The sequence below is a fragment of the Rhodnius prolixus genome, unplaced genomic scaffold, assembly GCF_049639745.1.
Source record: "Rhodnius prolixus isolate KJV_2025 unplaced genomic scaffold, Rpr scaffold_3, whole genome shotgun sequence".
NCBI lineage: Eukaryota > Metazoa > Arthropoda > Insecta > Hemiptera > Reduviidae > Rhodnius > Rhodnius prolixus.
In genome coordinates this window covers 15,767,934-15,794,320 of record NW_027411603.1, presented here as the reverse complement: position 1 = coordinate 15,794,320, position 26,387 = coordinate 15,767,934, and the positions used below count along the sequence as shown (strand labels likewise).

General features: G+C 30.7%; 2 protein-coding genes across 4 annotated transcripts; both read right to left on the bottom strand.

Moving 5' to 3' along the window:
- Positions 1-1,322: 1,322 nt before the first annotated feature.
- LOC141453698 (uncharacterized) lies at positions 1,323-6,799 on the bottom strand. 3 transcript variants are annotated; one of them, XM_074127211.1, is made up of 6 exons: positions 6,676-6,799; positions 6,215-6,500; positions 5,297-5,422; positions 3,786-4,027; positions 2,501-2,677; positions 1,323-1,826 (listed from the first exon to the last, which is right to left on the bottom strand). In XM_074127211.1, exons 1-6 carry the CDS (start codon positions 6,729-6,731, stop codon positions 1,415-1,417), a joined length of 1,299 nt encoding a protein of 432 aa, XP_073983312.1. In that variant the 5' UTR covers positions 6,732-6,799; the 3' UTR covers positions 1,323-1,414. The 3 variants fall into 3 exon arrangements, with proteins under 3 accessions (XP_073983312.1, XP_073983313.1, XP_073983314.1); XM_074127212.1 differs by having other exon boundaries at positions 6,636-6,793; XM_074127213.1 differs by having other exon boundaries at positions 1,488-1,659; positions 6,676-6,798.
- A 5,403-nt stretch (positions 6,800-12,202) lies between these two features.
- Positions 12,203-26,307, bottom strand: LOC141452226 (uncharacterized). Its single transcript, XM_074124151.1, has 11 exons — positions 26,072-26,307; positions 25,413-25,710; positions 25,084-25,209; positions 24,217-24,464; positions 23,909-24,082; positions 21,632-22,050; positions 17,945-18,255; positions 16,608-16,733; positions 14,983-15,233; positions 14,510-14,680; positions 12,203-14,067 (listed from the first exon to the last, which is right to left on the bottom strand). Exons 2-11 carry the CDS (start codon positions 25,677-25,679, stop codon positions 13,650-13,652), a joined length of 2,511 nt encoding a protein of 836 aa, XP_073980252.1. The 5' UTR covers positions 25,680-25,710; positions 26,072-26,307; the 3' UTR covers positions 12,203-13,649.
- Positions 26,308-26,387: the final 80 nt, after the last annotated feature.

The window sequence follows — 26,387 nt, the reverse complement described above, 5'->3', positions numbered from 1 at the left end:
GTCACGCCTGCCTTATCCACTCTTACGAGTTTTATAAAAGCCAGATTAATTCAGCGCAATTGTGCGTTGTACAGCAGCTAAAACTTTCTAGTTTTACTCCTTTCCCCTTCAGTCCATAGAAGGTAGAGTACAGATTAAACTCAGACGGATTCATGAGCTTCTTTCTTTAACTCTCAAGTATTTTTTTTTTTTTTTAATGGAAATATGAATAAAATTATTCATGCAAAATCTGAGGTTCGATTAGCTACAAATCTTGAAAACAATAATAATTTAATGGTGTGCATAACGGAACCTACCGCAACAGTGACTAAAATATTAACATCTTGGTGACGATGAGTGGCTCTTAGTTTTCTGCGAATAGAAATTCAGAAAAGGATGTGAAATCTATGACTTAAATAGCCATCGCCCTCTCATGTTTCTGTCGAAACATCTGGGTAATGTGCATACTGAGGAAATGCAACGGTTTTTGTAATACGCCTCAACAGTAGATTTAAGGAAGTAAGTTTGAAGAAACGACAATGAAACTGACATAGAATAAATATACACTTCTCGAAAACTGTCAATTATGATTGAGAATTTAGGCTATCAATTCTACTGAATTTATACATCAACTCCTAGGAAACCAATAAAATGTAATTATCTCCGCGAGTCTATAACACGAGTAGGTACTAACACTGTTATTCAGGTTGTACTGGCTTCGCCAAGCTACAAAACGTTTTGTTCCTATCACGTACTTTCACTGTATACGAGCTTAACTGCATATAACTGATTGACAGAAAGCATTCCGAATGTTCTTTTTTTTAAGCTTAAATAAAAGCTTCATTCTCGGGAGGAAAGGTTTATAATACAAAAAATAAATAAAAGAAAAAGAAAAGAAAATAACTCTCAGAGTTGTATACGAACTCTCAGACCACAAAAAATTATTTAATTGCTTGTTTTCTTTTAAGGATTCCTATTCACTTTTAGTAGTTTTGACAAAACCATAACCAACTTTTTCTTAGCATTGGATGTTTCAGTATAAAAAGAACTTTTTCATTAAAAAGAGAAAAAAGTCAAATGATTTTTATAACTTTAGAAAAATTCAATTTGGTTGTTCAATTTCAATGTTTAATGAAACCCGTAAGTCGGAAGTTACTTATTTTGTTACTCAGCACGTGTTCTGTATTTACAGGAAGTTAAATTTACTACTATTAGTCGGAACTAAATTAATATAATAAACTTAATCTTTTTTTTTTGTTTACAGGAAACTGAGAATAAACTTAATTATAATAGACTTGCTGTGGTTTACATCCTGCTTTCAGAAAAATGGGGGAAAATCTCGGTTGTAATAAACTAATTTCCTTTACTTTTTAATATTTTAAAGAAACATATCTTACAAACATACATATATAGTAAATAAAAACTATATAAGTCATTATATTATTCCATCTCTTACAAACTGTGTAAGTTCAATTTTCATTCTTCTTTTATATACATCGTATCTATAAATTTCAGGATTATGCCCAATTACATCATCCCCATCTAGCATTAACTTTTCAAGATCCAGCGCATTTGTTGCAGGTGTAGATACAACAGGTAGTATTGCAGCTAGACATATAAATGCATAGAATGATTTCTGCTGCAATTCGTCAAATACATCTTGTAAGCTGGGTATCTTTTCTGAATCATAATCGTAAAATTTAAGAGTAAATAATAATGATTCATGATATGCTTCAATTAGTTTTTCATATTGACTGAGTCTTAGTTCATATTGCAATGATACATACAAAAAATGTATAACATCAAATGCATATGAATTCCAATGGCACATCTGGAAATCAACGAACCTAAAAGAAAATGAAAATCAAATAAAAGTAAATGTAAAACTGTGTGAACCGTATCATGCTTTTCTCGTATCAATAATGTATACAATTTTTCAATTTCCCTCAACATTAATTATGGGCAGGTTAAAGTTTACAACGTTTGCAAAATGTTAAATTCCTTCGTACTAACACAAAGGAACAGAACATTTTCAAATATTACTTAGAGAAAGACCAACTTCCGCAGAAAACTCAGTAGTCAGTTTTCCCCAAAAATTATTTTAAAAAGTTATATCTAAGTGTAGACAATCGGTTTTTAAGAAAACTCTAAAAATTAGAAATCTAAAGAAAGAGAGGCTCCAAGATCGAGTACGTTCATTTTTTGTACTAATCTCTTTTTGTTCCCCAATGTAGAATCGGAATCTTATCATGCGAATAGACAATACAATGTGTATTCATTTCATAAAACGTCGAACTTCATAAGAAAAATGGACCGCTGTATTTGTATAAGAGTCTTGTCCGGAAAACATCGAAACAACCGTGGCACGGTAACCATTCATTTCCCAATGAAAGACTAGATTTCTCTTAAGTTTAATGTGTCCACCGATTTCTTTTACACCATCTTTTTTTCGCGAATTACTCTATGTAATCTCACCATATTACAACAATAACTGCAGTGATAAATTTGGAAAATATCATACCTTATTCCAATTGGATAATCATGACCAGAACATGGACTGTATTTAAATAAAATATTAGATGTCCAAAAGTCGCCATGATTTAATACATTCAACTTTTGATCATCAACCTGCCTTAGTTCTTCCAGTTTATCACAGCACGTTGCTTCTGCATTTGCTATTCGTTCTGCAGTATCTATCCTGTAACAGTCATTTGCAATGATTCGTCATTATTATCTTAATATTTTGGACCGCCTAGGCAGTGAGAGGCGATATTTTGTACTTTATCCAATTAATTTGTATTTAATAGTTTCACAACTGCTTTATGGATATTTACGTTGTCTTTTCTTCTTGTTGGGCTACTTTTTGGTAAATAAATCTAAGAAAAGCTGATTAGAATGATCCTATGACGTCTGGATTTTATCATTGAATTCAATTTCAAAAACAAATCAAACATAATAAATTGTTTTTATTATTAAGGAATAGTTTTTATTAAGGAATAGAAGGGCAAAGTTTTCGAATTGTTCTCAACGAAAACGTTTAGTGAACATTGAATGTAAAAATTATCTCAAAAATGAAAATAATCCAGAAGCTCTCGAATTTTACACCCTTTTAGATACTTACGGAGAAAGTGTTTAGTTGCAAGCGGGCTGGAATGTCAACTTTATCGTTAACGTGTATTTTTAATTGATAATACCAAAAGAGTACGTAACAGAATTCAACAAGGTACATCAGGCATAAATGACCACAACCTATATTCTGTCTTGTAGTACAGAGCATCCACGCCAATGTAAATGTAAATTTTGAACAATGCAATTAAGTTTTATTGCCTCTAATTAAAAGCCCTTGGAACAGTACTGATCTAGAACAGGGATTTGGCCACGGCTGACGTCATCATAAGAATATTAATTATTCTAGTTTATTTTATAGTAAATAATAATAATAGTAATAATTTTTTGATGATAATAGAAGTTATCAAAGCAAAGGTCAATAATGAATGCAACTTTTAAAAGCTAATCCAATGTAAGATCATTCCTATAAATTTGTATTCTTCCAATCAACCAATTAAAACTTAATCATATAATAATCTGGGATAATTGCACATATAAGAATCGAAATTATCGGAATAAAATACTATTTAATGCACATTGTAAAGTCGAAACTCTAAACTTTATTTCTACCTAAAGTTCGAAACTGAACTCAATAAAAATGATTTCCTGCGTTTCAAAACTATTGATGTTATGAAACAGTTAAAGATTTTGATAAAATTCAAAATAATCTAATACTATTTTAATATTTTACAACTTACCATTCTGGGCCCCAGGAATCTTTCATTACTCTGGCCAATAGTTTCATACCACCTTTAATTAAATTATTTGTAGCTTTAGTATTGCTGATGAAAAACATTGGTGCAAAGTCAGTTGGATTGATTATACCCCTTATTCGCATAATTACTGACATAGCATGAAACCTTGCCAAACTTCTAATGGCCAAGTATCCGTGCGCTTCATCCAGCATCTCTTTTCGATCGACCACGCTGTAGTTCATCTCCTTTGCAGCCAAACAACAAAGTAAAATAGTTTTATGTGGCAGGAAATCAGGTTTATAAAATATAATGCGGATGTAAATTGTGTTTGCACTATAAAAAAAATTCATTAATTTAAACAAAAATTATATATTGACTTTTATGAAAGATGCTCCATTTAATAGAATTTTGGTAGCTAACCGTGCTGTTTTAGGTTTTTCTGCGAGTTTTCTTACGATAGTGATAAAATTTAACTCAGCAAACCTAGTTTGATAATCGGTCTAACAAAATGGAATTCAACTTTTACTTCTTTCTACTCCATTTTCAACTCAAGGTGTGTAAGGAACTATTAAACAGAAGTAGTAAATAGCAATATTTGTGAAAATAATAGAATTTATTTATTTTTTTAATTACAGGGGGGGTCCAAGTTTTTACGCCACATTTTAGTAAATATATATAACAACCCTACGTGTTTTCATTTATATTTTAGCGATTTCCGTAAATCTTAGCTGAAATATTAACAAAACAAATATGCATTTTATTTTTGAAAATGCCAGTTAGAATTGACGACAGATTTGATTCAACTTGCCCTAGTGACAACGCCCTTGCCACTAAATTATATAGCTATTCGCTATGTTCATCTGGCTAAAAATGCAATTCAGTTAAGAGCTGAAAAAAGAACTAAATAAAAAAAAAGTTCCCTCATTAAACAGAATTTGTATAGACTAATGGTGTAGTTTGAAAGAAAAAGTACCATAATGAATAAAGTTGCCCTGTTATATAACGTTTTCTAAAGATTTGGTGTTTTCTGCTGAGAAGCATTAATGACGCAATAAAAGTTTTGCATCATCACTAAAATTTTATCGGATTTGTAATCATTTCTTTTAAAATTTTCTTTTAATCATTCGTTGATTAAGCTATTGTTGCATTCAGTAAGAAAGCTTTTTTCAAGAAGACCGAATGTATCTCCATTGCAGAACCACTACCATAAAATTGCTATCGTACTTTTTCTATAAACTTCTATAACTCAATATAACTTCTGTATTTATAATTCTTTTATCGTACTCTCTGTACCCTAAAACGTACTTTTGCTGCAAAAGTCTAAATTAGAAGCGAAATGTGTGACAGACGTCCTTTCAATTATTATTTGTAAACGTTCACAAAGTATTTACTATAATTACCGGGCTCCCAATACTTTGTAACAAGAAATTTACTGTAAAAATTGATTAATAGTGCAATAAAGTTCATTGTTCCTGTCTACATCATGAACAACAAAACAATAAATGCCTACTTACCCTGAGATCATTGAATATTATTGTGTCGTACGCCTTGTGACCCACATATTCTGGCCACAATTTCTCATCCATGTCCCCTTTCTCCAACATAAGGTACTCCATTTCAGACAATACGTCAGCATACATCTGATAAGAGATAAAAACCATACATTATTTAATTCTTTTATTTATTCATAATTTAAATGTAGTATTAAACTACTTAAAACTAGAGCAGCGAGTTTCATGCTCCATGTCGTTCCAAAAATTCAACCCACTAAGCGAGAATACATAATAAAGAAAAGAATACGCATTTGAATAGGATACTAAGAAAGGGATTAGCTCTGTGGATAGTGCAGTGGATTGCCACAAGGAGATCCTGGGATGGAATCCACTGCTTTCCCTTAGATTTTCTCATCTTTAATAGCTTCTTACATCTCACAACGCGTTAGTTGATATAGTGGTCTGTGACACCGAAAACACTGACTGCATGCCAGCAGAACTCTAAAAAAGGCTCCGTACAACGAAATTAGATGTTAAAACCGTTTTTTAAAAACGACCAAGAAACCCATTCTAAAGTTATAACATAAAGGAATTCTCTTACTATGCAGAAAAATGTGTAACAGGCAATATTAGAGTTACTGCCGCACGCTTTTTTCTAAATTTGTTATGGAATTTAATTATCTCTCTTCCCCTAACAGAGTTCGTCTTCGAGCTCAACATTACTTTATCAACACAAAATTTAAACTTTTTACATATTAGATAACAGTTATTTTTGTTGTTGTAAATACATACAATAATTTTAAAAAATTTCACATCTTAAAAACAAAAAAGTTTTCACTTGAAACCTCGTAGGGTATCCCGTAATTTCAAAGACAGATTAGTTTAAACTAGTTTTCATTGCAAAAATACTATTGTTTACAGGAAATTGATATTACTAACTTTAGTTTCCGTCTTGAACAAAGAGTATTCTTCTAAAAATTTAGAATAAAGTTCTTTTTCTGGCAGTCGTTTGATTATCACTGATTTGACTGTCCTTCTTCCCGAGCCAATCACAATATGCACTTTAGCTCTGGTCACTATGCTCGCATAATTTTCTCCTTTTGCTACGGCAGGTTCTATTTCAACACGAACTACCTTGGCAACACTGTTCTCTCGTGAATGCTTCCGCAACATTACTTCCAGCCAACCCATTTCTTCCAATTGTTCTTTAGCTGAGTTCATCTTTCTATAAAAAAAAAATTAAATATAAATTTAAATATAATATAATGAATATATTGAATTATATAAATTAATATGCCCCCTTAAAGAATATCTATAAAACGAAATAGATTGCAAAAACCGTAATTAATACTGAACTAACAAGTTTATTAATATTTGTATCAAAACAGACGATCAAGTACCCAAAACTCCAACTTGAAATATGGGAACAAAATGACAGCAAGCTCCGAAAATTCATTAAATATACATTCAACCGTACTGTAAAATGTATTCTTGTATGTATGATGCAACAATGGTTACATAAAATAAGAATGATGAATAAAATAATGAATATTTCGTTAAAGATGAGATTACTTTATTTGCTATCCAAATTTACATAAATGGGTGCTTCTATTTTATAAACATTAACACTAACAATATTAACAATGGTTATACCATTGTGTTAGATAAACATAAGAACAAACAAGTAGTTTCTCACTTTTAGTTAAGTTCTGTTTTCTTTTTGTGTTCATTTTAATTTAATTGCATTAATTTTTAAAATATAAATGAATATGGCGAAAAATTTGTATTCTAAGCAATGATGGCTACAAAAATATATCTTTTGGTTAATTGCCTATTTTTCAGGCGGGCTTTACGTCCAACTACCGAATTAGGGGTCGTGGACGGAGGCGATTAGCAAACATACTTTACGGTAAATTTCTTTTATTAATCTTTAAATAAAATCCAAGGCCTCTGTAGGCTTTATACCGGTTCTATACCCCAGGAATCGAACCCAGTACCGCAATGCATATTAGCTTTGAAGGTCTATATATCCTTTGTTTAAACATATTTTATTTTTTATTTAAAAATTGTTACATTTTAGTTGAAACTGCCCAGCCATCGGCTGTTTCTGATTTGGATTATGCACGCAGTTGAGCTGGAAAATTATGAAATTCAGATAGAAAAATAGCCGAGTATGTGATTGCTAAGGCAATCTTCGCTTCAACAAACCTGATCATCTTCCCTTCAAATCAAGGGATTTGAATTTGAATGTTGGAAGTGCTGTAGGTTTATTGGTGGACCTACCAAATGACAACAAAAGAAATTAACAGATCCATTCTGGCATTTCCGATCGAGGTTCACCAACAGGAAGTGATTGCGGAGCTGCTCGTGCTCAGAAACCAATTTATTAAAAGTCCAAATTAAATAAATCACTAAAAACACAGATCATAGAATTAAAGAATTAATGAAGTCCTAAAGTCTGCGCCTTATTGATAGCTAACGTGACACTCCACATCTCATTACCATGAAATTCTTTTTTTAATTAGGTCATCCATTTTTAATTAGAGCCTGGAACATCCGATTCTTGCATTTTGAATTATCACCAATGTCTTATTGGTTATTGACGTTCAGTGTCGTTACTTTTATTTTTTACAAAAACTAAAATGAGCAACGTGTGGAAGTTCCAACAAAATCAGTTAGCCGGAAGTAGTATTTTGCTAAAAATATTTGCGATTTTTTTTTAATGGATTCCACCTTGATTTGAAGTGAAGATGATCAGGTTTGTTGAAGCGAAGATTGCCTTAGCAATTACATACTCGGTTATTTTTCTATCTGAATTTCATAATTTTCCAGCTCAACTGCGTGCATAATCTAAATGGTCGGAAACAGCCGATGGTTGGGCAGTTTCAACTAAAATGTAAAGTGTTAGGAACGATTTTCGTTTTTCTTTTTTTGCCTGACGAATTGAAGATCTCTCAATGGTGTAGTATTGGTGTTGACTTCCTTCTTTTTTTTCCACTTTGTCTATATATCTTGATTGACTGATTGGTACGCTGTGTGTCTAGCAACCCGATCTATTTGGGCAGCACCCTTTGTTTTGTTTTACAATCGATTCTCTCTCTTCAAAATGTGTTTCCACTTTTTCATATTTTTCCAGAGAAATTTCTAAAGTGCTGTTGCAGTCATTGTGAGACAGAATGCTCAGCCCTGCTGAACACAATTACCAAGCTAATTGTTAAACACATTGCCTAAACAAATTAATGTGTTGATACACTCACTTCAATGAAAAAGTTTAATTTTGATAACTTGCATTTATTAAGTCAAAAAAAATTAAAATAAACAGACCTCCAGCTGTATTAAAGAGCAGTAAATGTTTGAGAGTTTACTTCCGCTCTCATACACCCTATAAACAGGATATGACTTGTTCGTAATGTTACCACTATCATCACACGTCATACTGCAGCACATAGAAATTTCCGCTAAACAATTTTTATAAGTATGATTTCGTAAATAACTTATTTCCAGAATAGAATTTTTAATTAATTAAGTTCGTGACCAGAAGTATTTCTTTATTAGTTTGGAAACAATAAGCTTGACATTTACGGCGAATAGATAATAAATTTTTTTAATAAAATTATCAACATTTATTTCGAGTGTTAAACAAACAATCTTGAGCAATCTAAATGCTTTAATTACTACTTTAGTTTATGTAAAAAACAACATTTTTGTAAGAAACAAGCTGACCGATATGTTTCAAATTCTTTACCATTTTATTTTTTACTTTTATCTTAAAAAATACCTCACTATAAAATTGAGATTCGTTTATACATATTTATCGTCATGTAAAAAATGAAATTTATGTAAACATTTTTGAGGAAAGTTCTCAAAACCTACCAGCGGGCGCGAGTATCTCACAGATACAGACTAAGACTAAAATAATTGCAGTTTAGCGACGGTGCGGCGGAGGGTGCTGTCCTTTAAGCAATGCTACACCCTCATGCCTAGTTTCCTTCAGTGCTAATCTCATCTTGTTTGGGGTTGTACATTTCTTTGCAATTGTCGATCCGTGCCTGACATATACTCGCGACCATTCGAGTAAGACTCCAGACTTATCAAATTGAACTATTTTCAACATTGTTTGTAAGAATATTGTTTTCTACTGACAGAAAAAGACATTGTATATCTCAGATACGAGGAGGAAATATCTGCGATACCTTTCAGAAAGCCTAGTGGCTGAACATGCTGATTTTAATTATTACACTTATTGGCTTGTAAAAAATAAAAAGTACTGTCGTTTCCTGAGCCTTTTTTATTTGTTATTTTATTATTAATAATTACAGATGTTATTTAATTAATTTATTTCTTCTATTTATAGAAAACATTAAAAATACCAAAGTTTATCTGAAAGATACGCTCGGCTGTTTTTGTAACTTTTTGGCCGCGCCCGCTGGAAGGTTTGAAATGAATTGTTTTAAAAAATGTATATGTTAAAGACGCTAACGCTATCCAGAATTTGAACGCATCGAGATATTTCACTTTCTAAGTAAATTCTATTCGTAAATAATTTGATAAATTTATGTATTTTGTTACTTCTTTCTTTGTTTTCATCTGCTCTTGACTTTGTAATAGAAAACTTTTCAATTAAATTAAATTATTTTTAATTAAAAATAAAAATGAAGAAGGCATTCATTCTGTCTTTAAAAATACCTGAATGAAAACCGTCAAAATGACCTTAGTAGTTGCACTTTCTTTGTCATTTGCATTTGTAACTCCATCAATACGTATTAGAAAAACTACCAACAGCTATTTGGAGTCAATTCTTTAATAAATAATTAATAAGCTTAACCCGATACTCGTTGTCCAGTATTGGATTGTGAGTATTTAAGTTGAATTATTAGTTAAAAAATGTATTATAAATTTAATGGAATTATAAAAAGCGGGAAAATTTTAAGTAACTATTCCAATTAAAATTTTAGCTATAAACAATGCAATGCGCCTTCTTTATACAAGTAATAACAGTTAAGGAGATGGAAAATTACTAGCAAAAACTATGCTTGTAATCTTGATTTAAACAATGAGAAAATGGCAATAGTCATTACTAACAATAATCGAATTCGATACATCACCAGAGTAGAGGAATGTGAAGGAGTATGGATGGGTCGCATCTTGGGTGTGAGGAAGTCTCTTGGCGACTGAACAGAACTCCGTGTTCTTGACATATCGATAGATGGTTTCTCCAACAATTATTAATCGTTTCTAATATGGTATTTTGTTTTCTGTTTCCTACTGATTACATTCTTCAAATCAATTAATTGTTGTAAAACCTTATGTGCTTGTTTACTGTTAACAAAATGGCTTGGTTTTCGCACGAACCATTCTTATGTAAAAGTGAATTTACGAAATCTAAATTGTTTTAATTTTAGATATTAATCAGCAAAATAATTATTAATATGATAGTTATATTAATTTCAGCAGATCATAATTTATAATTTTATCATAATGACGTAAATAAACCAGTCAATCCATTATCAAAGGAATCAGAACTGATACATTGAATAGCAACGTCTTGGAATAGAGTTTCAAGAAAATTCTTGAACAATCTAAATAAAGAGGAAATTTCTTAACCGGCGTGTATTGTTCTGAGAATTTTGGACGAAAGGATTGAATTCATTGAAGATAAGATGGATTACTCCAATCCTGTAAGTCGAGATAGGTTTTAACTTTCCAGCGGGCCCCAAAAGTTACAAAAACAAGCGCGCGTATCTTACAGATAAACTTTGCTATTTTTAATTTTTCCTATCAATAGAAGCAATGAAATTAATTAAATAACATCTGTAATTATTAATAATGAAATAATAAATAAAAAATGCTCAGAAAACGACAGTACTTTTTATTTTTTACAAGTCAATAAGTGTAATAATTACAACCAGCATGTTCAGCCACTAGACTGTCAGAAAGTTTTCGCAGGTATTTCCTCCTCCTATTTGAGATATACAATGTCTTTTTCTGTCAGTAGAAAACAATATTCTTATAAATAATGTTGAAAATAGTTCAATTTGATGGACATGTATGAAAGAAAAAATATAAATAATTGATAAGTTTGGAAACTTACTCGATTGGTCGCGAGTATATATCAGGCACGGATCGACAATTGCAAAGAAATGTACAACCCCAAACAAGATGAGATTAGCATTAAAGGAAACTAGTCGTGAGGGTGTAGCATTGCATAAAGGACAGCACCCTCCGCCGCTCCGTCTCTAAACTGCGATTAGTTTAGTCTTAGTCTGTATCTGTGAGATATTCGCGCCCGCTGGAAGGTTTTAATAAAAAAACTACTTATCAGTTGTTTGTTATAAAGAGATTACGAACGGTTTGGTCAAGTAGTCTTTTGAGAAGTCGATAACGCCTGTTCACTTCAAATCGTTTAAATCATCATACAAGTAAGTCAGAAATAATATTTATAAACATAAGGCTAGAATTTCCATTTGGAACACCACCAGCGAGAATGCTGTAGTGTTTTAAGCGAAATATAAGGTCTGATGATGTGAGAGAAAGGTCAGAATCAGATGTAAGAGTTGAAAGAAGATCATCGCAAAAGATAACGGTAGATTAGTTGAGCTAGTTATAAGTGGTGTGGCAGAGCGGATGGTGGACTGACCAGTAGATGTACTTTCACTTTTTATCTTAAAAGAGGAAGAGACTTTACTCCTTTCTTCTAGGCAAAAGCAAGATTTCCTCCCGTAGATTGTGTAATGACACCAGACAACAATAAAGATGGACAAGAGGCTTTTCTTAGAGACGCTGAGCCTCTTGTGAGCGAGCTCAGATTTTGATTAACTTCTCTCATCCATTATTTAAACGAAAAATTTCTCAAAAGATACCAACGGATCCCACTCTCTTACATCTTAGTACTAAAATTAAAAGATAAATAACAATTTTGTGACCTGCCTTGGTTCCATGTTTCTTTTCCAGCGTGACATGCGGCTGATGAAAATTTAACCACAATGGATGGTGAAATTCTCTATTTTTTCCTTTCTTTCTTCAGTCACCTGTTTCAATGGAACTTTATTTCTTTATTCAAGTCTTTATTCAGAAAAAATAACTAACTTAGAAAGATAATCATTATAAAGTTCCTGTAGACGAACAATAAGTTCCTAGATGTTTAATTAAAGTGGACACAGACCAGCCTTCTATATATAAATGCAAGTTACAATAACAGTATTTCTTTACATCTTCCTTTTCTGGTTTTTATGATTCTCCCATCTCTTTTCTTTTTCAATTTACATTTGTGAATCTATTGATTTCCCCATTAAAACAAACCAAAGATTTTTAAGCTTCACCTTAATATTTAATTGTACTGAATGTCCACGAAATTTTACAGTTAAAATTTTCATTATTTTAAACTTTCTTCTTATTTCATTCACAAAATTTTGAGTTTTGTTTCTAACAATTTATAATTTATATAGATTATATACGTATATAAATTTGTAATGCAAATATTAGAAAAGGGTTTGACGTTAAATTAAACTTTAAAATTACATTAAAATTCTACATGCCTAGGATGCCAAAATTCTTACGGCTGCAATTGGATGAATTTCTTTCAAAATTGTTATTTTCTGTAGTACTCCTTCTGGACTTGTGCATGATTCTTAAGCAAAGCAAGAAACTATTTTTAGCTATTTTTAAATAAAAATAACAGTTTAATTGATTCAGATCAGGCTTCGCGTTGATTTTAGAAATTCAGAAGGGTCTTCAGTGCAAAGGAGCTGCGATTAGATAACTCAGACATTAAATTTGGGAATCCTCTCAGAATTCCTACTGCTCCATTTCCTACTGCTTTTCTCGGTTTACTTCCCTACTTATATGATCAATTCACTCAATTACTTTTGAAAGACTCAGAATTTTGATTTGGCCTAAACATCTATTTGCCTGATAACACTCAACGACCATTGAAAGATCGAAATCAACTTTTTTAAACCCCTGATTGGTGTGGAGTCGGCCCCCTTTGAGTACGCTCTTAATTTCCAGAATAATAATAAATAAGAGTCGCAATTTGCAACATATTCATTATTATTAATTTTAATGTAACGGTTTTTCATGCATTTTTTGACGATCAACCCTTACGCAACTGTCCTACCGGATAGTTTAATTTTATTTTCTTTAAAGAAAAATTAAAATTGCGCCATACAAGTTGTACTTGATCTGCCCAAAAAAAAGAGGAGAGAATCAAGCCGTCACTGTTAAATACAAAAAAAATTATGGGAAGAAATGGAGTAGAAATGTTCAGAGCCAAATTTGGAAATTACGGCAGCAAGATATCTTGGCACCGTTTACAAAAGGTAGATTCCGTTTAATTAATAACTTTGTACATTAGATATCAAAAACATCGTACATTTTATATTGTATTACTTTCTATTGCATCAGTCAGTATTAATTTCATAAATTTTGCAAAGTTTGGACTACAAAATCTCAGCCATTCCAGCTTCATTTCTTTTATAGTATTATGGTCTTTGCAGATTTTTTCGATGTCTGGCATTTCTTCAGTTTGTTCAAGAAACACCAGGGGTAGTAATAGTGCCCCAGTGATTACAGAGAATAAATTAAATCTGTTCATTTCTTCTGTAATCTGATCTAAAGTTATTATTTCACCTTTATAATTGTAAAGCTTTAAAAATTTCGCCAATGATTTGTGATATTCTTCAACTAAATTCCATTTTAATTTAGCTCTTACTTCTAAATTTGGTGAAGTCGATAAGAAATATTGCAGATCATAGGCAGGAGAATTGTAGAAACACAACTGATAATCCACGAATCTGAAAAAAAAGAAGGAAATCGATGATCTTTTTACGTTCAGTATAGTTGCTTCAGAAAGTTTGTTAAAGAAGGCCAAGATAAGTTTCTGGTGTAAGAGAAGAATCGAAATACTGCTAGTAAATAAGTTTTCTCAGCAAACAAAATATTTGGCGAAGATAAGACTTCCAGTTTCTACATATTTATAAAATAAAATTTTATGCTAATAAATTATCATTGAGAACGCAATATTCTAATGTAGATTCGTCTAGAAATCGTTACTAAACTAAATCAATCTGTTAATTCGTATGGAGACTACGAGTCTAGGTTGTTCATAATACTAAAGCTAAAGTAACAACATTGACTTCAGAGGATTTTACATAAGTCCTAGGAAAAAATTGTACAAATATCTCAATTTCATATTTTTCTTTCAAGATGAAACTTATAAAAATAAAGTAAACTTACTTTAAAGAGATTGGCGTTTCCCCATCAATCCCATACTTGAACATGATATTGTTTAACCAACAATCTCCATGATTCAACACATTGAATTTGCTGTCATCTCTTTCTATTATCTTTGAGAGTTTGTCTAGAAAATCTGGTAACTGTTTTCTGAGACGTTTTCCAACTGATTGCCTTTAGATCAACAGAAAAAATAAAAACCAACTTCAAAGAATTGAAACAAAAAAATAAGCGGTAAACAAGTAATATTTTGTAATAAACATTGTCAGTGCTATAACAGTAACGATCTAAAGAAAAGAAACAGTACTTCAATATTCAGTCCTTAGCTTTACTTAATAAAATATTAAATTGGCGCGTTTTGAAGCAATCCTTCAGACCTGCCTTATTGAGATGTAAAATAAAGTAGGATAATAAAGATAATATTGTAATCAATTTTTAACAAACAAAATGTTCACGAAATAAAAATAACGATTTACCATTCTGGTTCCCATTGTTGTTCGATAGTTGTAACAACGTTCTCAAATAGTTTACTAAACATTTCGCCCATTCGAAATTTCATTCCTTTGTTCTGGTACAAATTATGTTCATCGTATATTTCCAAGGGAATTAAATCTCTTGCTTTTAGTATTACAGACAGAGCGTGGAATTTCGCTAAATTTCTGACTACCAACAAACAATGAGGATAGTCCAGTCCAAGTTTTCGGTCATTCATCTTGTATCCTGCAATCTAAGAAAAGAAAATATAATTCCATTATGCTCTTTTGAAATAATGTATGATTTATTTTATGATTAAAAAAATAAACAATAATCAGCAGAATGGATAATTGATCCTAGAAATGTCTAAATGAATAAATAATCATTAACATGAGTCTAGTTAAGGACTTTTATATCATTTTGGTTTAGAAATTTTGAGACAGAAATAACATTATTACGCCTCTTCTCATTGAATGGTACTGCGCATATTCAGTTATTTTTCCGTTTTTCTAAGGGGTATTGAAAATGCTCTCAATTTTTCTAAAAGAGATTCGTAATTCCAGATAATTTCTGAAGCCACTTCAGTCTTCATCTTCAACAAATATTTTCGATAATTGAACGAGCGTTTCTCCTGGCGTGCCTGGATCTGCTGTGAAGATTTAGTGTTGATGATCACTGTTTCCTGCTGCTGTCACCAAATATGCAAATATCCTCTACTGGAGGGAGAAGTGAGACCTAAGACTAAAAGTGATAGTACCCACCAGCCGGCATCAGAAGATATTTTTGAAAGTACGTAAGTGCAGGTGCGGTTCCACTTAGATAAATTACTGGTCAGGAGAGAATTGTGAGTTGTGGTTAGCGGTGTGTGAGAAATGTGATAGTCGGAAAAGACCCTTTACCATCTCTTCAAAATCATCATAGATTTTTTTGAACTCATTACCAGTGTCTATCCATCAAAATAGGTACATCCTATTTATCAGGGACGCATCACCAAATTCAGTGAAGCATTCCTTTCACCTGATATTTGTTTTAATTGAAGCAAATGTTCGTAGAAGACTTTGTGTGCCAATTTGAGACCACTCTGGAGCTACATACGAAACAGGGAAGACACTTTAAAGCACAACTTTTCTCTTTCCTAAGCCTTTTATGTTTATTTTTCAGTCAATTACTCTCTCAAAATATTACAGATATTATTACGTAGAAGTACAGGAAAATAATAATGATAATATAAATAAAATAGATAAATAAAGTTTTATTAAAATATTGGCCCACATTTCAATGTTTTTATGAGGAGCAAAAAGATTCACATCTGGAAAAAAGATCAACGTTGAATGAACAAGGTTCAACAAAATGTTTCAACTTTCTTAGAATACACAAATCCTTCTTAGAAGGTTTTAATAAAACCCTCAATCCATTACTTGAAATCCCCGTACAAAAATAACTTTAAACTTAAAAAAAGAAGAAGTTTTTTTTTGTTTAAATATCTCAGGCGGTGGCACTCAAATTTTTATGTGCAATCTCATTTACACTGTACAGGTCGTTAATAAATTAAATACCATAAGTAACAAAGAATATAGATAAAATTTATATTTAAAAATAGTACGAGTGACACTTAAAAAATACTTACGTTTAAATCTTGTAATACTAGCCTATCGTAAGGCCGATAATCTATAAAATCTGACCATAAGGTATCTGAGTAATCACATAATTCGCTCATTACGTCAGTCATTCGTGGCAAAATTTCACGATACATCTACAACAATAAAGTCACAATATCACCAAAAAGCTATTCATGGCTAATAAAGAACAAGTTATTTTTTAAACGAATATAAATTGGTGACTGTCCTCAAATTTTTTTAAAAAATAAATTCACAGGAGATAAAAGTAGGGCTTGGCGCTTTAAATTGATATTTAATATTTAAGTGCATAGTGTTATTTATAAGTAAGGATGGCCTCTTTAGGGTTAAAATGGCCAGAATTCAAAAAAAAAAAAAAAAAAAGAAAGAGAAAAAAGTTTGGAGAAGTCAAACAATTTACATTTTTTTAACAACTTCCTCTCTCTGCGCTAATTAAAACACCCAAATTTGTCGTTTTTGTTTTTTATGTCAAGATAAATAAAGAGACAAATTTTTTCAGTTGGAATCTAGTGACATTTAGTATTACAGCAACTGTTAGGATGAGAGAATGACTTTAAAGCCCAATACAATATAACCCAACAAATTTTTTTGTGGCAATCTGATGTCTGCGTTCCGTTAACCATGAAGAAAACAAGTCGTAAGATTATGTGGGTACACCAAACTTCAAAAGAAAAGTGAAATTTACACATTCTTATGCTGCAATAAGAGCATATTCTTATGCAAAGAAGAAGAATAAGTAAGGAAATCTTACTTTATTTTCTTCAATTTCTTACTTTATTTTTTATTCCTCAATTAGTAGTATATTCCCCAAAAAATATTGATTGTATTTAAAGTTTATAATACAGTGGAGTCTCGGTTATTCGTCATGACCGGGACCGAACACGTGACGGATAGTCGAATGGACGGATAATGGAAAAAAACAGGAAAATTTCCAGATTCTTTTGTTTAACGTGTATAAAACTTTGTATTAACTGGTATACATATTTTATACGTTTATACGCTTAAGCCTTAAAGGTCAGGTATCTTTCATTATTCAATTCATTCTATTGTGTATTAAAATTAATGAATACAATGTCTGCGACATCAAATCGGTTTTGTAAATAATAATTTTTTGGTTTTTTATTTAATTTTGTAAATACTGAGGAGAGTGGCGGTTAATTGGAATAGACGGATAAAAGGGCGACGGATAACCGAGACTCCACTGTACTAAATTGCAATAATTAAAATGTACGAATTGGCCTTTCTGTTTCATACTTAAGCCGTATTATAAGCTTCTGCGACAGTAACAGGACATAGAATATTTAAATGTACCCTCACATAAACTTACCACACTCTCCTTTAAAAATACACCCATTGCTGAGACCATCGCACGTTTAAACTCCGTTTTAGGCAATTCTTTTATAATTAAAGAAACTTTCTTTGATTTACCACTGCCGACTACTACATTCATGGTGACTCGACTAAGGTCGCAAGAATAATTGTCACCTTTTACAGTCGCTTTTGTAGTTTCATACTTTATGATCTTATAAACTTCTTCATCTCTTGATCTTTTTTTCAAAACTGTTTCCAGCCATACTTTGCTTGAATCAGTTTTCGAGTGCTCAGAATAGGTTGAATTACATTCTACAGACCCCATATCTGAAATCGAATCAAATTTAAAATTTATTTAGTAAAATTATTGAAGTTAAAAAATATCAGAATAAATTAACATGTTAATTTTTTCGTTTTTTAATAATTTGATGTTGGATGCGTAATAAACATGACTTTCTCTGCCCTTATTTGACCTTTATTTGTATTAAAATTGACGTTGCAAATATTTTGTCCTAAAATTAGCTGAGAAACCAAAATTTCCTTAGTTAATCGAATTCCAAACACCTGTTTAATTCCTATCGATATTGCATACTTAACACAACTTCTTCTCCAGAACTGCCTTAAGAAGCATTTTCCTAGGAATATCTTACAAATAAAAGTTACAGGTCTACAGATGCAATGATCGTACTAACTTTAAGGGAACGAAGGGTTCTGTAAAGTGTGACAGTTTTTAAGAAAATTCTGGCATATTTGGCTAGAGTTCTGAAAATGGTGAAGAGCAGATTACCAACGATTATGTTTTGAAAGGCTTAAAGAATTAGATAGAGTGCAAGTTAGAGAAGTAGAGTGCAGGAGCAGAGAATTAATTGGTCCAGTCAGTTGAGAGGATTGTTAGCAATTATTGGGGAGCCAGATATTATTTATAAAACAGATAATATCTTAATTAAGAAAAAGGTGCCGGATCTTATGGGGTTATTGATTCCCGTTATAGAGATAGTAAGCAAATTTAGATTCACCAGCGACAAAACGAAATATGGTATAAAGGTGGGGTTATCACTCAATTGAGAGATACGTGACTATTTGAAACACATATATATGTCATTTAACATAGTAGTTATAAAACTTTAGATCGCCAGCTACTTAAATTTTGCTGTTTCTAAACCAATTAGAAAACTCCATATATCACGATCTATTAGTGATCAACTAATTTGAATAAACTTTTAATTATTCAAAATAATTATCATTTATAAAATATATTTTCTCACTAAAAAACTTTTAAAATTAAGGTAATCCTGCCTTAATGAACAAGATATTTTAAAGATCTCTCATTTGCTAAAATTAAAAAAGGAAATTAAATTATGAGAAACAATTTATTATTTTCGGTATATAGATCATATTAAATTTGGTATTTTCTTTTTATTATTATTATGATTGATATTATCATTATTTTCATTTTATTGTAATTGCAGTTTTTGTTTATTTTAATTTTCGCTAGGAAGTATTGTCATTTCTTATTGGATTAACTGTACAATTAATAATTAAGCACAGAACCCCAGTAATGTGAATACTTTTACCAAATACAGTGTATAATCTATCTATTTATTGACACGTCGTTAAATCAGATGTACGTCCAATGCAATACGTGTCAATGACAATTTAGAAGACCGAATAATTTAAATTGTTTCCTAATGTTTATAAAAATCTTTGTTATAAATCATCAAACAAAATAGAAAAATACTGTAACTGCTAAATTACATTACCATCATTTTCTTTATTAGTAACAGAACTGTAAATTGAGTATGAACTGAATTCAACTCCGATAGACATGTTCAATATCTGTATTATCATGGATTTATAAGTTACTTCAATTCATCCTACTTTCTGATTTTCAAACTCATTCAGAGATTGGCCCAACAAGTTCATATAGAAAATTTTGAAAGGAATTAATAATATCAATTACTATATTTAATATCAATTACCTTACCTATTACTGTAAGTATTTATAAATAAATTTCAAATATTTAAAATACTTTACCCACTTACTTAGCAAAGAGCAAACCTATAACTGAAAGCCACTTCAATCAAATCAACCGATAAACTGAATGCACTGCGTGATTGGTGTTTTTGATTCTCCTACAAAGAGTAGGAGAACCTTCTTTTCTTCTTTCTAAATATTTATCTCTTTATTCAAACAAATATTCACTATTGCTTATCTTACAAAGCGTTGATTATGTAATTCAACTCTCTTATTGTTTCTCGTTTGCATTTTAGAAACATATTTATAATATATTTTATGTTATTTGAACTAATAAATGTAGTACCATCAAGAAAATATAAATGAGATAAGAAAAATATCGTTTGAAGACTCACGTGACTTTCTTCCCCTTCCAGAAGGACTCTAAAACAAATTTTCTTAGAAAAATGATTTAAATTGCAGTTAGAGATCTAAAATTGATGGTATTAACAAAGTTTACGAGTTTTACTCAAGGGAATTTGGGATCTGATTGGCGGCAGTACTTAATGTTTTATTATGATCGGTAAGTCTGTCTGCTCTGTAGATCGGTGCTCTGCTCTTACTGATAAACTGTAATAACACACTTTCCTCAAGATAACCTAATGGTCTTATTGTAGATAAGAATCAGTTTTGATATTTCATTTAGTTATAACAATTAGTTAGCCTAAAAAAAGTTAATAATTCTTCCACAACTACTATCTCTACTCGACTACAGACGAGCACAGATCTTTTTTTTGTTTGTAAAGAATAATCGATAGTAGAGGCAAGCTACATGGTTACATCTGCTCTTTCTTGCAAATATTATTTTTTGTAGTTGAGGAGCACGATCATTACAGATTTGATCTAATAATCTGATATAATAATCTAATAATCTGATTGATAAATAATCTGAGTCCAGTTAATACATAGAGCGCAAGTAAAGAGGCTGAAGGTCAGATCAAGCCATGAAAGATTAGGTAGACTTTTTTTAAAAAAAATATTCCTGGTTTATAAACAATGGAAAAAGTGCTGATAAAAAGGAATAGGGTTATAATTCGGAATATAATCTTGTGAAAATTTCAAAACTGAGTTACAGAAAAATACGTTTTCTGGGACCCCTAATCCAAAAAAGTGGTAAACTAATTAGAAAATTGTGTCCTGTTCTCTAATAAAATTCAAGAAAGAAAAATATTTAAAATTTTTAGCACAGTTTAGACTTTGGCAACCAAGTTTTGTTTAAAATCATTACATTGAATAAGTAACTGCAGTGCGAGACGAAAACTTAAATGAAAGGCAAAATCTCTACACAAAACTGTTTTATCAACCACTGATAATAAATGGAAGTCCAAAACAGATCATTGATCCCATAAAGACGCGTGTTGTGATTGATAAAATCAAAGAAGGCCTCATAACAGAAAGTACTTCTTCTCTTTGCATGCGTTCGCCTACAGATTTTTCTATTTTATGCTAATTAACAAGAGAGAGAATGTGGAAAATAAAATTCAAATTAAACTTGCTAAAACTCGATTATATTTTGAAATACAAATTAATGTCGATAAATATTTTGTTTAAAATCATCTTTACAACAATAAGAACAACAGTGCGCTATATAAAAGCTAGATAAAAATTCATTGCACTATGCTTCAACATACATAATGCATATAACACTTCAAAAAATATCTTAATTAATTTAAAAACTGCCAATAATTTAAACACAATCTGGGAACATCTGTTTCAATGTATCTTTTAAAATGTCGGTTACAGAATCCGGTGCTTTTTCAAATGGATTAAATTCAATTTTTTCTATTTCATTTTCAGCAGCACATCTCAGGACATCTTCCATGTCGGGCAGTGATTCAGAATCTTCTAGTAATACAACCGGCAAAATCGACATTTCCGCCACAAGCCCATACAAATCAACTCTTTCATATTCTTCTTTTAGTTTGTTTAATGTAATTACACTACCTCTATATTCATAATCACTTAATTCTTTTACAAGAGCATTGTAGTAGATTTCAATTAATCTATCATACGAACTGTATCTTACTTCTAGGTTTGGCGAAGTGGCGAGGAATAGTCTCAAATCAAACGCAGGACTGTTGTAAAAGGTATTTTGGAAATCTACAAATCTAAAACAAACAAAACATTCAGGAGTTACATTCTATAATTTAGGGGTTTAAAAATGTATACTCCGCTGTAGTATTAAAGAACAGTAGCGGTAAATTGTAGAATGTTTCCTTTTGATGAATTTTTTTTTTCAAAGATCCGAAGAATATATAATATTTGCACTTTTTTTTACTTATAGCTTGTATAAATTATGATATCTAGAGGCCATTTTGTACATCTTATAACTTACATTGAATATTTAAAGTTAAGGGTAGGAACGCTTACGCTGTGGGGAGTTTACTAAATAAAATTAATCTAGGAAATAATGTTAATGGAAAATGTTATGAGAAAAAAATGGGAACAGGAACAGTAAAAAATCACGAGACACAAAGAACAATCTTAGTACTACTTCTGCGTTTATCTTGATCCTTCCGTTACTGTACTATATTTCCAACTTGATAGATCGCTCTGCTTTGGAGATACTATTTCCATTAATTCTATTTATTAGTTTGGTAAATATTAGCACGACTCTCTATTTCACACTTTTCTTCAAACAAACTATTCTGATATTGTTGTAAGTATTTTATATTTAATTTTTTAGATTTTTTTACTATGAAATTAAAATGTATTTTCAAAGGCATTCTTTCATTATCTGAGGAAAGAACTAAACTCCTAGGGGCGCACATAACAGCATGTTTGGAAGTACAGTTCACACCCAATTAGAGTAATGTATAGGGCAATGAGAAAAATGAAAAAAGTACATTTACTCGGCGCAAAAAAAAAAAATTGTTTTGTGTTTTCTTAAAAAGCGAGGACAACTGTCAGTACACTGTGAAACTAGATTGTGGGACCTTTCCAAAATCAAATATCAGTATGTAAATTTAGTTGGGAAAATTTCAAAGATTTTTTGAGAGAAAATTATTTACGTGTAAAGAAATGTAGATTACAGATATACAAATACTGGAGTCTGAGAATATATTAACAAAAATTCAAATTTAGACTTTTGATACACCTCTTATTTGAAAACTGATTAACTTTAATTTCTTTTCGTGGTTAAGCACGATGTTATCCTATATTTAATGGTTTTAATTTAAATTTAATTCCAAGTAATTGAATAAACATTTGCACTAATATATTCATATTTATTTAAATTCTAAATCTACTTTAGATCAAAATTAAAAAAAAAACTGTCGATCTTCGTTCCAAATCGGCTTGACTAGGCCTGATTTCAATGTATTTTTTAAATTACAAATTCGAGATATTCTATAAGTTATGCAGTAGAAAAACCACAAAGTGTTAGACAAAATCCGAAAACTTGTACTTCATTAAATTTATTAAGTGCTCTAATATAAACCATAAAAGAATTACCTAAGGAAAAGTAGAATGCAAAAAAAAACCCAGAACTTCAAAAGAAATTATATCTAATGATCAATTGATTCTATTAATTTCAACAAATAGCAGTAGTTCTTGTGTTAGAACTCTAAGAAATTAGATAAGCCCTCATGAAATATGTCCACCCAATGATGGAACATTTACCACAAGATGGAGCTAATAAATTTTGGCAAAAACTTGGAAGGAACGCTTTAAATTAAAAACAAAACAGAAAACTTGAGCATTTGCGCTCCATGAATTATGATGAGTGATTTAAGCAGATTTTCTATGGTTAAGTTTAACAGTCCGAAACTTTCAAAATGAAATAGGAGCAAATTGCCAATTTAGTGCCTTGGCAATTGGGGAAACACTCTTTTGAGGTTTGAATATCATTAAATTCCTTTCAGCAACACATGACGGTTTTCCACCATTCACTTTAGTAATTCTTATAAATATTAATTAGAAGAAAACAGCTAGTATAATTATTCATTTAATAAAATTAAAACTTACTTAAGAGATATAGGCGTACTGTGGTCTATAGAATATTTAAACATCATATTGTTTATCCAGCAATCGCCGTGGCATAAAACGTTGAATCTTTTTTCATTCAATTTCATTAGATTTGACAATAACGACATCACATTTGGTGCAAATTCAGTTCGTAATCTTTGTATAACACGTGCCCTAAAATGAAATTGTTAGGAAATTATACCAATTTTTTCATTTTATTTAAATTAATTAATCACATAGTTTATTTAAAACAGTTAAAGGAATAAAATTTTTTGAAGAACTTGAAATCAAGTAAACAAAATAGTTACCATTCAGTTCCCCAAGATTTTTCCATAGTGAGTGTAAGTTTTCTAAAATAATCTTTAATCAATCCATTAAGTATACTTTGTGCAGTTTTTCTCTGATAGATGTGCTCTCCGAAAATATTCAAATTTATTAATCTTTTCTCATGGACGATGACAGATATTGCATGAAATTTTGCTAAAGATTTCATAACTAATACACAATGGTCCCAATTCAATGCTTGCTTTCTCTTTACCATTTTATATCCATATTTCTACAATTTAGAAAATTTATTAATACAATTGAATAATAGCTAGAAAGGATGTTATAAACTCTAAGTAAAGAAGATGAGGTGTCGTGGATGGAGTTATAAGTGCATCTTTTTCAAATTATTTTTTTTGCAATAAATAAAAAGTACCAACACGAGGAATTTGAATTGGGTGTCTGAAAAGTTCAAGGAAGGAAGAAATTGTTCTTAGTTTTCAACTCTTTAAAAAATTTTGCAACTAGTTCTGTGGAATCTAGCTTACCTAGATATCAAACGCATTTTGCGTCTTTTTATCTCGCATTATGCGTCAATGCTAAAAAATATTTTTATGAAAACATGGTTGGAAATATAAAACGATTTCATCGCCATGCTTGGTGAGTTTTCTCATTATCAAAATAAAAAAAGGCTTGCTACGACGGATGATATTTTACAAATATTTGTATATTTGCGCTCCATTTGATGACTCTTTGATCTGTAGGTCGCTAGCCACTACTCTCGGGAGATCAAAAAATATAAGAGAATGAATTTCCCATTTCTGAAAAGGCAGGTGATAAAAAGCAAATCCTGTTCACAACATAAAGCATAATAAAGGGAATTTTCATATCAATCTAAATTATTATGATACCGTTAGATCTTCCAAAATAATTTTCTCATTGGCCGTAAAATCAATACATTTAGGCCATAATGGTTCGGTAAAATCTTGAACTTCCGCCATCACACTCTCCATTGCTGGTAAAATGTCGCGATAAACCTGAAAATTCATCATTATTTAATGCAACGAAATATGAAGAAATTTTTGAAATTAAGAGGATCATTTAAAAAAAAAAAAGAAGACAAGAAATGCCATACCAAAAACATAATGACTTCATAAGAATCTTCCATCATCAACTAACTAAGAACGGTTTTCTATCATAGTTAATTAAAGTATTAGCCATAAATTTAAAATTTTATTACCGAGATTTCTATCGGGAAAATCCCTGTTTTTATCCAGGTTTCTCTCGAATACTTCAAATGGGGAAGCTCCTTGATTATTACAGAATCCACACTTTCTTTGCCAGAATTTAGTACCACATTAAATCTAATTCTCTTCATACTACTTGTAAAATTATCTCCTTTTGAAGTAGCTCCTTCTGAATTAAAATTAATCACTTTCGCTAAGATATTCTGACGATAAAATCTTCTTAAAATTGTTTCCAATACTTCTTTTTTTATTTCCTGCATTCTGAAAACTTGGAGCGTAATATGGTTCTACCTGTAAAATTTAAAAAAAAAAAAAACATTTTGTATTAAAATTAAAAAAAGGACATTTGGGTATTTTATCTTTTATAGAAAAAGAGAAAAAATGTGGGTGTTTTTCAACGTTACATTTTTTAGCGCAGTTTTTGACGATCCCTTGTACAAACTGTCCTACCGGAAAGTTTTAATTCTGATTAGAAATAATTAGTTCACACATCATGAATTCAAATCATAATCTGATAACGAACGGGCATAGCAATATTATTGAATGGTATTTCCATTTTTATGATTCTAACAATTAGGTTTACTCTTTGATTTATTTTAGAATTAATCAAATCTCTATTAATAGAATAGTAGCTGGTGAAATATTAGCTTACCACAATAATTTCTTGAAATATGCAATAAAAAATGAAATTAATTTAATTTCTATTATTATTTCTTCTATACAGTCATAAACTATAAAATACTATTTGATAAAAACTAAGAGAATTTTTTTTAAAAGGAAGTTAACTAACTAAAAGCAAGTTGAATTCGGTACCAGTGCTAACTAATAACTGAGCAAACTTAGTAGGGGCACATCTTTTCATATTTTTTAAGACAAGTACCTGCATAAAGGTCATTTAGCAGCCAAAAGAAAATAAAAGTACAGTAAGACAGAGCGAAATTAATGTTTACACAAAATAAACTTTAGAC